This window comes from Plecotus auritus (assembly GCF_963455305.1).
Source record: "Plecotus auritus genome assembly, chromosome: 12".
In the NCBI taxonomy this organism is placed as follows: Eukaryota; Metazoa; Chordata; class Mammalia; order Chiroptera; family Vespertilionidae; genus Plecotus; species Plecotus auritus.
The window spans coordinates 18,520,998-18,534,609 of NC_137778.1; the positions used below are offsets into that span (position 1 = coordinate 18,520,998).

Here is a 13,612-nt window from a genome sequence, read left to right on the forward strand (position 1 = left end):
TACCAGTGGTTAACCTGGGACAGCGTCATCAAAAATAAATCCCAAGTTCCAACCTCCTGCATTAAACTTTGTGTGCAACTCACACCATTCTCCTTACAGTGAGTTTTTTAGATAACTATTATTAATCAAGTATGAGGCCTCAGGTGCTCTCCTTCACCCTCGTGGTATCAGGCAGTGGTTACATGCAAGGGGTTCCAGAGTCATAAGGGTGGTTGGACTCTTACCTAATACAGCAGTGTGACAAGGGCTTGTTCCCTAACTAACTTCTCTAGCCTGAGTTTTCTCTTGCAAATTGGTTGGGAAGAGTGCATGACAGAGTGCCAGTAAAACTCGCAGCATACTGCTTTCGAAGGCTCAATTCATTATTGCTGTTAGTATTTTGCAATCTCCCTGAGGACAGAGGATTACTCCAACCAACACTGTTCTCTAACGAGTGTGGCACCGAGCTAGGGACATGTAAGCCTCATTCTGCCGGCCTTCACGGAAAACGTCATTCGCGGCAAGAGGGATACAGAGCCGGCCGGCTGCCGGGAGGAAGGGCTGGCTCCACCGAGGAAGGGCTGGCCGCTGGGAGCCGGGGAAAGCGGGATCCGAGGAACCGCCCGGGACCCTCGGAGGACTACAAGTCCCAGGGTGCCGCGCGCCCACCCAGAGTGGAAACTCAGGCAGGTGGAGTCGGGTTGCGGGACTGCCGGGGAGAAAGCAGTGCACGCTGGGACCGGTAGTCTTCAGGTCGCAAGTTCACTGGTCGGAGGAGGGCCCAAGAGACAGATTCCCTCCTTAGTCCCGCCTTTTGTCCACGTCTCACTTCTCCGGGCCAGTGCTGTCTCCTATCCGCGGAGCCAGCCCCTCTCCGATCGGTCCCCATTGGTCCTGGGGCTCTACGTCTGGAGCCCTACCCGGAAGTAGCGCCGGGGGAGGTGGTTTCCTAGACTACGACACCGGAAAGCTGGGGGAGGTGCTCAGGCTGCCGAGGGCGGAGGGTGGTGGCAGTGGTGGCAGCGCTGGCGCTGGAGACCGGCTTGGTGGCTTCGCGAAACAGCTCGGCGACGGCGGCCGCTCGCTTGACTCCGCATCCCGCCCTCGGCACGGCTCGCAGCCCCCTCGCCACGCGCGTCCGACAATGTGTCCCACGGCCCGGGCGTAGCCGCTGCGCGTGCGCGGAACCGCGGGGCCATGAGCGAAGCCGGAGGCGGCCGGGGCTGTGGGTCCCCGGCCCCCCAGCGAGCGCCATGGAGCCTGGTGGCGACGACGGCCGCGCTCTGCCTGGTGACGACCACGTCCATGTGGACGGCGGAGGCCGCGCCCATGACTAGGGAGGAGAAACAGAAGCTCGGGTAAGGGTGCTTGGCAGGTGGGTGGGTTTCCTCGTGGGGCTGACCACAGGCAAGGTGCCTGTCATTGCGACCCGGCGTGCAGCGGCCTCTCCGGTCGCGGTGGGACGGCTGTGGCCTGGCGAGAAGCCTAGCGGGGTGGACAGGTTCCGGGAAGGTGGGGGCCGCCGCCCGCCTTGTGACCTCCGGGGACTGTCGGGGCGTCGCCGTGGCCGTCGGGGACAGTGCAGGCTCTTGGAGGCCAGCGCGGTGGGTCAGCGCGGCTGCCATGTCAGTGGCCCGGGAAGGGGGCTGCGGCCCGCGTCGCTGCGCGGGAGAGCCCCGCGGTGGTTTTTCCTGGAAGATATGATTAGGTGTCTCGCACAAGTGCGCTCCCGCTGGGGAAATGTTGCTGATCTCACAGTAGTTAAGGAAATAATGTTTACACCTGTTACAGCAAAAGGGGGCGTTCATTGGAACTTGAACTTGGCACGTTTACCATTTCTGGCACCCCATTTTCATAATAGAACAGTATTCGATGGTGTTTTCAAAAGCCCCAATTAAGTATACCTGTTCACTTTACTCAGATTAGTTTTATCAGTCTTGAAAGTGGCATAAAGTTATCAGGTATACTTAACAGCTTTAATTCAGAGCCAATATTCCTAATACACTTTAGGTCCCACAAATGGATAAGAAAAAAACAAGAACAATAGAAAATGGGCAAAGGGCTTGAAGAGTTCATTTCACGCAAGAAGAGATGCAAATGGTCAATACACATGAAAAGGAACTCAACCTCATAAATGTGAGAGATGCATCCTAAAGCAAGGAGACGGCTGTTTTTTTATCATTAGGTTATAAATACAAAACATATGGAGAGAACATTGGCTAGCTGAGGTGTGAGAAATAAACCTTGATGGGAGTGACATTGCTCTAACTCCTGAAATGTAAGTCGTCTGTGCCCTGATTCATTGATCCCACCTCCAGGAATCTATCCGACAGAAATAAAAGTTCTGTTAAGATTGAGATGACTGTACAAACGTGTGCATGTTGAAAGAACAGAATTGTTCCTTGGAGCATCCATACTATGGAATAATATTCAGACATTAAGGAGGAGGTAGATTATTGGAAGTCTATCCAGGATGTATGTATTCTCAAGATTTTTTTTTTTTAAACAAAACAAGTTGTAGAATAATATGTATAGTACCATCCCATGGTGTGTGTGTGTGTGTGTGTGTGTGTGTGTGTGTGTGTGTTTTAAGAAAAGTTGTCTAAGCTCAGAAAACATGGAAAGCTTATTACCTTTTGGGGTTAGAAGGTGAGGTGAAACCATCAGGTTTTATTTTATATACTTCCTTATTGTTTATGTTGTTGCAAGAGTCTTGTATTTTTATTTTTTAAATATATTTTTATTGATTTCAGAAAGGAAGGGAGAGGGAGAGATAGAAACATCAGTGATGAGAGAGAACCATTGATCGGCTTCCTCATGCACGCCCCCTGCAGGGGATTGAGCCCAGAACCGGGGTATGTGCCCTTGACTGGAATGGGACCCAGAGCCCTTCTGTCCGCAGGCAGATGCTCTGTCCAACGAGCCAAACAGGCTAGGACAAGAGTTTTGTATTTTTAACTAAAATAGCAATGAAAGAGCTTGATGGAAAAAAAAGAGAAAATATCAGCTATGAAAAAAAAATCACCAGTAAATTAATAAGCACCTTAAATTTTTTCTTTATGTATTGACTGTATCATCAATAACTGTTTTACTGAAAAATCCTGCTCTATCCCAGGCACTTTACATGCTATCTCTATAATCCTCCCTGTTTCTTAAAGAGGTGGGTGTGATTCCCATTTTGCAGATTTGGAAACTGAGACTCAAGGTAGATTTGTTCCAAGTCACTAAGCTACTAGATAGTGGAGCCAGTATTCAAACCCAGGTCTGTATGACCTCATGCTCTCTCCACTATCCTGCGCTTCCGTAAGACTTAGAAAAAGAAGCTTCAAGCATCTTATTTGACCACCACTCCCCTTTCTTTCTTTTTTATTAAAAACTTCTAATTGAAGAATAGTCATTTTTGACCAAAGTTAATTTTTAACTGTAAAAGTCCAACCAATTCACATCAAATTTTGAGATCATTTATGCAAGTGAAGTTACAGTAATTAGGCCTGTTGATTTAGATTTCCTTACTCTGGAGTAAGTGTAGAACAAGAGTCCAGAGCTATAAACCTCAAATACACAATTTCTTGACTGCTTTACCCTCTGGAAATTTTCAGGAAAACGAACTTTTGACTCATGAGGTTTATCTTGACTCATGAGATTGTTTTTAAGCTCAAATATGATTTATGATAAGCAGAATGCCCTACCTCTTTTCCTCTCCTCCCAAATCAAACTGATGATAAAGACTGGAATTGTCCCGAATAGTAAGCAATTACTCAGTCACTTACAATGTATAGTTTTTGGAATTATTCACCTAGTCTTCCTGGAATAAGATGTTTTTTTGCTTTTGTGTTTTAAATGTTGCAGCAGTTGTTAATATCACATTTTCATTAAAAAGAAGTATAAAACAATCTCTGTAGTGTGTTGGCATGGCAGGCAATGTGAATTAACTAGAAAAAGCTGACTTGTAGAAATTATTTTGAAATGAAGAGACATAATTTTTAAACTGTGAATTTGATTTCTAACACATTTCAATCCAATTTGTTGAATAGATATAAAACTTTATAGAAACATTTTTTGTTTAATATAGTAATTATCCTACCATTCTGTATTTAAATATGACTTTGTTGGGGCTTCTATGTTAAAGTAAGAGAGAGAGAGAGACAGTTAATGGGACATCAAATATCTCCACTTTGAAGTATGTGTTGTGAAATTTGCTGATCATGTGCTGTATAAATGTAAGGATTGGAAAAGAATGTGTCTTTGTATGCATTCATAATTTATTCATATTCTTGAAAATTGAATGCTTGCAAAGTTGGATTAATAAGTTAAAGCTTGTGTTATCTGTAATACACATGGGTAGGCACTAACATTGTCACAGGAATTTCTACTTCTTGGCAATAATCTTGTATTAATTTTATTTCAGGGGAAGGAAAAAGAATTCCCATATTCCATTTATTGATATCATTGCTTGAAAGGGAAATTTTAACTTCTTATTTATTTGGTTTATTAGCTAATTTGAGAGGTCTTTATCACCTGCATATAATGAATGTCTAGAAGGATTCTGAGATAACTTGATCCATATCTTATGATACATATAAGCACAGAGATTTAATGTTTTAGCGAAGTGATAAGATCTTGTTTTTAGTGGTCAGGTGTTTTTAAATGATTAATTTAAAAAGTTGTCAGGACTTACTTTATTCAGTTCACTAGTTTGAATGTACTTGATTTTGCTGGTCATTATAGCCAGGATCTGGAAATTAGTCCGTTTCTGTCTGCTAGCTTTATTATTACCATTATTTCATCCATCCATAGCAAGAGGCAAAATAAAATTACACCCAGCCATTTTTTGAAAATTAAGAACTTAGAAATAATATTAAGAGTTAATAAAAGATTACTGAACTCTTTTTACCTTGCTAATTATTGAGATTTTAGCCATAACATTAACTTCCATAGTTTTTCCTGTAGCTCTCAATCCCCCAAACTTGAGAGCATTTAATTGACGGACTGATTCCTTGGTCCCAACCTTGCAGATTTTAATATAGTAAATCTGGTGTGGGGATCAGAAATCTCCATTTAACAGTCAATTTGGGGATTTTGAGAAACAGTCCAAACACACAAATCTCTTTTTGAGGATTAGTTTTCTCATTTTAGAGGTGAATATTGTTTATTTGACTTTGGACATTTTTTTTTTTTAAGGAGCTAAGAGTACACCATAAAATCATCAAATCTATCTTCATGAAAACGTGACAAACATATTAATATATATTAAACTATGCATTAGTGATTTTATTCAGTTTAAGAGGCGAGATAGAGGCTTGATAGAGTATTGTTATTTCATATCAATATATACACCGTGCCTCTCTTTTGGTAGACTATATAGTATAAGTAATAGTATTTTTGGGGTTCTCCAACAATATTCCCCCTTTTAAGACAGATGTTAAATAATTTTGTTAAGAGGTAATTGTTTTTCAGCATCACATTTCCTTCTCTGCATGGCATGTATCATTTATCAGTTTTCTTTGGAAAAATTATAAGATGAATTTTACATGAGTTGTTAGGAAGGAATACTAAAACTTTGGCCCAGCTCTGTGTGGTTCATGAAAGCTTGTCGACTAACACTGGTGTATTTCCTTACTCTGCTTATGTCCTCTTCCAAGTAAATGTTTTTTGTTTGCTTTTATTGGTATATGTTTATGAAGGAACATTTACTTTTTGGAAAACAATAAATAGAATATACTTTTTTCTATTTCTGCTCTTTTAAAATTAGGAATCAAGTACTGGAAATGTTTGATCATGCTTATGGCAACTATATGGTAAGTAGAAAGCTTATTTTTATATACCATTCATGTGAACAAATTATTTTGTGAGCATAGTCATGGGAATTTTGAAACCTGAATTAGTAACACATTAAAAAAAAAGTTTTTAAAAATCAGTGCAAATGTAAGCTAACAGAGTATTCCTGGTAGAGGTTCTTAGAGAACCAACTTATTGAATAGGTAAGAATAAGTTGAATTACATTATGAAACTGTATTTAAACCGTTTTCTTTGATGCTATCAAGGATGTTTATTGAGTGTTTGTATAGCTATGTATTGTGGACGTAAACATGAATAAGATGTTATTTCTGGCCTTAAGGGAAATTACTTTTTAAAATAAATAACCTATTTTCAGTAATACTTGTAGTCTCTGTCCAAACTAAGTCCTCATGGTGGGCTTCGATTTGAATATATTTTGCTTTCTTATACACTGACCCATAATGTTTAAAAATGTCTTGGTGCTCACTTGAGATGAAATAGCAGTTTCAGTTTTTCAAGATGAAAAAGTTCTAGAGATCTTTTGCACAACAGAGCAAATTTTAGAGCTCAAAAGAAAATTGTATGTATAATTTTGTAGAGTTCAAGTTATTCTGAGAATTACTGCTTATGACCTTGTTTTTACACTTTAAAAAGCAGATCTTCTTTTATGATAAGGCCTATAAAAATGTAGTTGGGGAAAGTTTGATAGAGAACTAACTTTAGTTCATTCTGCTTTTAAATATTTTTCATGGGATTCTATGAATCCATTTTTCATTATGTATTACTCAGATATCTTCATCCTATCTAATAAAGAAGGAATATGCTAATTGACCATCACTCTGTCACAAAGATGGCCGTACCCACAGCTGAGGCCAAGTTCCCATAAGGAGACTTAATGAGCAATCAGCAGGGACTGGAGGCTACGCCCTCCCCTATCCCTGTGGGGCTTGACAGGGGCCCTCAGGCTATGCCCCCCACCCGGCAGGGCTTGACAGGGGACCTCAGGCCATGCCCCCCACTCAGTGGGGCTTGACAGGGGATCTCTGGCAGTGTCCCCCACCTGGCGGGGCTTGATGGAGGACCTCAAGGCATGCCCCCCACCCTGGTCTGGGCTGGGGGGACCTCAGGCCACGCCCCCCGTCCTGGCACTGGGCCAGGGGACCTAATGCTACGCCCCTTGCCCAGCAGGGCTTGACAAGGATGGGACTGGCTGGTTCTGGATCTAGCCCAGTGTGGGGGAGGGGGGTCTGGGGCTGGGTCTCACGCGATTTTGAGGTGCATGTGGGTGGGCAGGGACTTGCCTCTGGGTCCCGTGGTGTGCCCCAGACTCTAACAGGAGGAAGGTTTTCATGTACATTTTACTAATTTTCTTTCATCTCTGACACTTCTATTATAGAGAAAGGGCAAATAGCAATATTAAATTATTTCCTCTAATTAACCCCGTTTTAATGTGCAGGAATTTCGTGCACTGGGTCACTAGTATAGTAATATAACATCTAAGTACATATACTTTTTCATTTTTGTATTTTGAAACATTTTCATTTTTGTATTTTTAAATATGTATTATATTTGATGATCCTTGTTCCCTTTTATATTGAATATTTTTAAGAGTACATATTGAGTTCTTAATGTTTTTAGAATATGATGTTGATGAAGTTATGTACACTCATTAAATTCATTTCTTAAGATCTTAGTCATTTCCTTAACTTTTTTTTCAAAATTATTTATTTTTAAAAAAACAACGGTGCTCCTGTTAGAGTGGCACACATAGGGCAGCTTGATTGCTCTACATGCGAAATTGACATCAAGAGATTTTGGAAGCATAATATTTTGGTATTTGGGCAGCTGGTGATTGTTGGTCCTGGAAACCTGTGTGTGTGTGTGTGTGTGTGTGTGTGTGTGTGTGTGTGTGATTTATCCCTGATTAATTCAGTTTGGGCAAAGCATATTTTAACAAATCTAGGCTAATGGTTTTGAGGTGGTCAAGTGGATTCATGCTACACTCTCAAACCTTAGCCATCTCATAAATGCATACTTGGGATCCAAAGTTAAGTAAAATGGCATATAGCTGCATCCATTCAATACATCTCACTATGAAGAGTATCCTCTCTTTATAAAGCACAGTATCTTTAATATCTTGTCACTTATTATGTAAATAGTAGAAAGGTTTATCAGCATACTTTTCTTACTATAGAATGCACTTAATAAGTGGGTTTGTGACAGAGCAGGTAATGAGGGCAGCTATTGGACCCTAACTGGGTTTCTATTACAATTACCCACCTACAAGATATAAAGGAGAGGAATTTCAGCTCCAAAGACTGGGACTATTGCAATTAACATTCCCCTCCATTTTTCTGGTAGAGGCCCACCCATCTGCAGTCTGTGCAATGCTTATTTTTAAACGAGGAGCCCAGCGAGTGATTCAAAATTGCGCGGCGCCACCCACTCTCAAGTCGCCGGTCCGGCCCTGCCTCACTGCCCGGGCCCCGCAGCAGCTGTGGCCCTGCGGGTCCTTCAGTCCTGCCTCCCTCTCCGACCCTTGAAACAGCCATGGCCACTGCTATCAGGCCCTCCCCCAGCACAGGCACGCAGAGGCCCCTGCCGCCCTGCCCCCAACACTGTGCATGCCACCTCCTCCTGTCCAGTCGACCTATTATGGCGTCCTGGTTAATTAGCATATTTCTCTATTATGTATATAGATGCTCAACTGTTTACAGCATGAGTGAATCTTACAGTGTACCTCTGTTATGCTCACTCAATTTATGTGAGTTTTGTAACCCAAGATTTAGTCTAGAATTTACACTTCCCCTTTTCAGGTTCTCAACAAACATGAAAGAGTCCTAAAATATTTAACAGAGAGCAGGAGCTCTGTGTTTGTTATTTGAAATCAGTTGAAATTTTTTTCTAGTTCTTACACTCACAAGCACTATCAGCTTGCTGTAGAGAAAATGGAAGGGGTTTTGGAGTGAGGTGGGTTTGAGTTCACATCTCATCTCAGCTATTTAATAGCTGAGACCTACACAGATCATTTTAACCCTTCTGAGCAGTGTCTTCCTTTGTAAAATGGGGATAATTGCAAAGGGTATAAGATTATAGAGAGTGTAAAATTTTTGAAAACGACCATTTTTAATAAATTCATCTTTTATATGTTCTGTGTCTAGCATGATGCCTGGTATGTAAATGCTTATTACTTTTTTTTTTTCCTGAATTCTTGTGAAGATTTAATGAAAAGTGCTTAATTTTTACATTTGGTTATTGTGATAAATCTTTGCCTTTTAAATTCAAATTACCATTTAATAAACTTCATTAAAATACATGTTTATGGTGAATTTGGGGGTATATAAGTCTTTATATTTAATTTACTTTATAGTAGTCAGTTGCCTACTGTGCTAAAATATAAAAGTGGCTGGCACATGGTGGGCTTTTAATAAATGTTGAAAGCTTTGCATTTTCCACTCATTCTTTTTAACATTACTCTCCAGTGTAGTCTATAATAAGAGCAGTTCCTTTTTACTTTCTTGGTTCCCAGGTAACCAGTGGTATTTTCCAAAGACAGGTGCTAGAATATGATAAGAGTGAGAACTCTGGAAATGGAGCAGGACACCCTGAAGTGTCTCTGCCACCTACCAGCTGGGCTCTAATCTTCCTAAGGCTGTTTCCTCATCTCTCTGAAATGGTTTGCTTGCCTCACAATGTTGTAAGGATTAAACAAGTTAATACAAGTGCTTAGAACTAGTGTCCGGCAAACCGGAAGCGCTGTATAAGTTTACTGCTGCTACTATCACTACTACTGTCATTATTCATTCTCTGCCTGAGATTGAAATTGCCCTTCGAAAATTCCTCTAGGCTCTAACTCATAACTTGTTCCCTGGATTTACATAGAACTTTCTTAGAACATACACATTATCTCCTATTTAGGCATGTACCTTTTGAGGGCATTTTTTTTCCCTTTCCTTTTCTGTTAATACTTTTTTCTGTAACCGTGCTCTGCCACCTTTAGATAGATTACTACATCTCTGCTATCCATTGGTGTTACATCCAGGAATTTTCTGATTTTATCAGTTATGGGCATAAATATTAATATTATACCAGCTATGTTTGACAAATCTATAGCCCCAGTCAAACTGTAGTTTATCCACAGTGAATTGCACAGCTGGCTTTCTCTTTTCCCTAAATAACATGAAATTTGATTGTTTTGGCAGTTCTTGTGTACCCTTATTTAACCCCAGACTACAGCGACTTTAGGGCTTCTGTTAGCATGTTTTCAGTATTTGTGCTGAGGTCAGTTTGCAGATTAATTTAGATGGCAAAATGACATGTATTTAGGCCACCAAATGCAGAACCGTTTTGGACCTGTGCTCTGATCTGATCCTTGTCTTCCAGTATTTTTCCTGTCTACCGTAGACAACTCAATTAAACTGTTATAAGCAAAGATTGTACTTTGATGGAGCTCTAAACATTGCAAATCTTACCTAATAAAAGAGAAACATGCAAATTAACCATCACTCCGCTACGCCCACAGCCAATCAGAGTGAGTATGCAAATTAACCCAACAAAGATGGAGGTTAATTTGCATATGCAGGTGCAGAGCGGTGTGAAGCCTGCTATGAGGGGAAGGGAGGCGGCAGAGGGAGCTACTGGAGTGGTCCTCCAGACTGAAGCAAGGACTTACCGGCTCTGGGTGGCCCGGGAGCAGGGACGTACAGGCTCCTGGGCGGCTGGGGAGCGGGGACGTGCCGGCTCCTGGGTGGCCCGGGAGCGGGGACGTGCCGGCTCCTGGGTGGCCCGGGAGTGGGGATGTGCTGGCTCCTGGGTGGCCCGGGAGCGGGGATGTGCCGGCTCCTGGGTGGCCCGGGAGCAGGGACGTACAGGCTCCTGGGCGGCTGGGGAGTGGGGACGTGCCGGCTCCTGGGTGGCCCGGGAGTGGGGATGTGCCGGCTCCTGGGTGGCTGGGGAGTGGGGACTTGCTGGCTTCCGGGCAGCTGGGGAGCGGGGACTTGCCAGCTCCCGGCGGGAGCAGGGACATGCCGGCTTCCGGGCAGCTGGGAGTGAAGCCAGGGGCCTATTCTTGCACGAATATCGTGCAGCGGGCCTCTAGTAGACTCTAAAAGAGTTGGTAAGCACATTTTAATTGGTAGAATCATATCTAATAACTACTTCTACACTTGATTTTGTGAGAGCACAGTTCAAAGAAACATCATCTTTTTTTTTTCCTTTAAAATTTTTTTTTAATTGTTTGAAGTATTACAAATAGTAGTACATATGTCTCTTTTTTTCCCCCCATTGACCTCCCCCCTGCCTCCCCTATCCCCCAGTACATGCCTTTACCTGCCCCCCGCCCCCAGTGTCTTGTATCCATTGGTTATGCTTATATGCATGCGTACAAGTCCTTCAGTTGATCTCTTACAGCCCCCCCCCCAAAACCTCCTCTGCCTTCCCGCTGTAGTTTGACAGTCTGTTCAATGCTTCTTTGCTTCTGTATCTATTTTTTCCCCTTTTCTTTCCTTTAAAAAATCTTGCCTCTGCAGACTAGAAATAAACATATAATAACAAAAAATGTTTGAGTCCCAATTTCAATGTCCAACAGTTCTGAGTCCCCGTTTCAATGTCAAACAGTTCCTTATGTATACATGTCAGCAATGATATCTGGATGGTGGGCACATGGTGGCAATGCAGGTCCAACCCTCTCTGGTTTGGTCCTAGGCAAGCTGCTGCATCGCATAGCTTCTGACTGCTAGCGTGACAAGGCGTCGTCAGCGTCTCCCATCTCTGGACTGTTTCTCCTCTTGTCTTCGTGGTTGGAGCAGACCTGTCAATTCCTCTCTGTTGCAGGAATCCACATGGTCTTGGAGTTGTTTTCTGAAAATATACAAACATATTCTCTACCAAAAGTTAATAAAGGAATCTTTTCTATATAATTGATTTGGGATCCTTTTTATTTTTGCCCAAACGGTTTTCCTTTGTCATATTTAGACACCATGTGTGTTTTTCATGGGTGTCTTGCTGTTAGCATCACAAATAAAAATTAATTTTGTAAAGTAAAAATTTTCTAGATGTAATTTACTTATAGGATATTTTTCCTTACATGATATTACCCTACTATCCCCCCTTTTTTGATTAATGGAGGCTTTTGTAAATTTTATAATGCAATCTTGATAACTTTAAATTTTAATTTTTTGCACAAAAATATATTTTTTTATTGATTTCAGAGAGGAAGGAAGAGAGAGAGAGATAGAAACATCAATGATGAGAGAGAATCATTGATTGGCTGTCTCCTGCACACCCCCTACTGGGGATGGAGCCCACAACCCAGGCATGTGCCCTTGGTCAGAATCGAACCTGGGACCCTTCAGTCTGCAGGCTGGCGCTCTATCCACTGGGCCAAACTAGCTAGGATGAAACATCATCTTTTTTATTGTTCAAACCAAAAGGAACTGTTTTAGAATGTAACTTCTTTATGGGTTTATGTGAGTTTTCTTAAAATTATTTTTGCCCTAATTTTTTAAAAAATGTTTTATTTTCATTAAATATGTTTTTATTGATTTTAGAGAGAGGAAGGGAGAAGGTGTGAGGGAGAGAGAAAAAGAAACATTGATGTGAAAAACATTGGCTGCCTCTTGCTCACCCCCTACCGGGGATTGAGGATCAGACCTTGATTGGGAATTGAACCTCCGATCTTTGTGCAAGGGTCAACACTCAACCAACTGAGTCACATTGGCCACGGCTCCCTAATTAAAAAAAAAAAAAAATTTTATTGTGGTAAAATAAACATAACGAAGTTTACCATTTTTAAGTGTACAGTGTGGCATTAAGTACATTTGCATTATGCAACCATCACTATCTCCAGAATTTTTTCATATTCCCCATTTGAAAATCTGCCTAATGTTTCTTTTTGATAGTTTGCTCATCAAAATGAGTAATTCTGTAAACAAGGTAGTCTATAAGTGGTACTAATGACTTGGAGGAGGCAAGATAAAAATTATCACATATACAGGGGTGGGCAAACATAGGTTAATACATAATATAATAATTCATAAATAAGTAATAATACAGGAGTAAACTTTCACATACAACTCTAAACCTATGTTTGCCCACCCCTGTATGTTTTGCAGATATTTTCTCCCAGTTGTACTTTTTTTTTGCCTTTTTAAATTTTCTTTTTTTCTTTTTTTTAAATCCTTATTCTGGACAGTATTACAGATGTTGCTCTTTTTTCTCCCCATTGCCCCCCTCCACCTGGTTCTTGCCCCAGGCCTTCACCACTCTTACTGTCTGTGTCCATAGTTAATACATATATGCGTACAATTTCTTTGGTTAATCTCTTTCTGCCCCTTCTACCCTCTTTCCTCTGAGATTTGTCAGTCTGTTCCATGTTTTCATGCCTCTGGTTCTATTTTATTCACCAGTTTATTTTGTTCATTAGTTGCTTGCTTATTTATTTTGATCGTTAGATTTAATTGTTGATAGATATGTATTTATTGCCATTTTATTGTTCATATTTTTAATCTTTCTTCTTCTTCCTCTTCTTAAAGAATACCCTTCAACATTTCATGTAATACTAGTTTGGTGGTGATGAACTCCTTTGACTTTCTTGTCTGTGAAGCTCTTTATCTGAGCTTCAGTTCTGAATGATAGCTTTGCTGGATAGAGTAATCTTGGTTGTAGGTCCTTGCTATTCATTACTTTGAATATTTCTTGCCACTCTCTTCTGGCCTGCAAAGTTTCTGGTGAGAATTCAGTATGGGTGCTCCCTTGTAGCTAACCAACTGCTGTTCTCTTGCTGCTTTGTCTTTAACCCTTGTCATTTTAATTATGATGTCTCTTGGTGTGGGCCTCTTTGAGTTCCTCTTGTTTG

General features: G+C 41.4%; 1 protein-coding gene across 5 annotated transcripts in view; it reads left to right on the plus strand.

Annotated features, from left to right (window-relative positions):
• Positions 1–913: 913 nt before the first annotated feature.
• The window catches only part of EDEM3 (ER degradation enhancing alpha-mannosidase like protein 3), a 65,449-nt gene continuing 52,750 nt past the window's right edge, over positions 914–13,612 (plus strand). For all 5 annotated transcript variants that reach the window (XM_080648590.1, XM_080648592.1, XM_080648593.1 and 2 more), the window contains exons 1-2: positions 914–1,337; positions 5,732–5,777. In XM_080648590.1, coding sequence (XP_080504716.1) covers positions 1,177–1,337; positions 5,732–5,777 — 207 coding nt within the window. In that variant the 5' untranslated portion in view covers positions 914–1,176. The remainder of the gene's footprint in view (positions 1,338–5,731; positions 5,778–13,612) is intronic.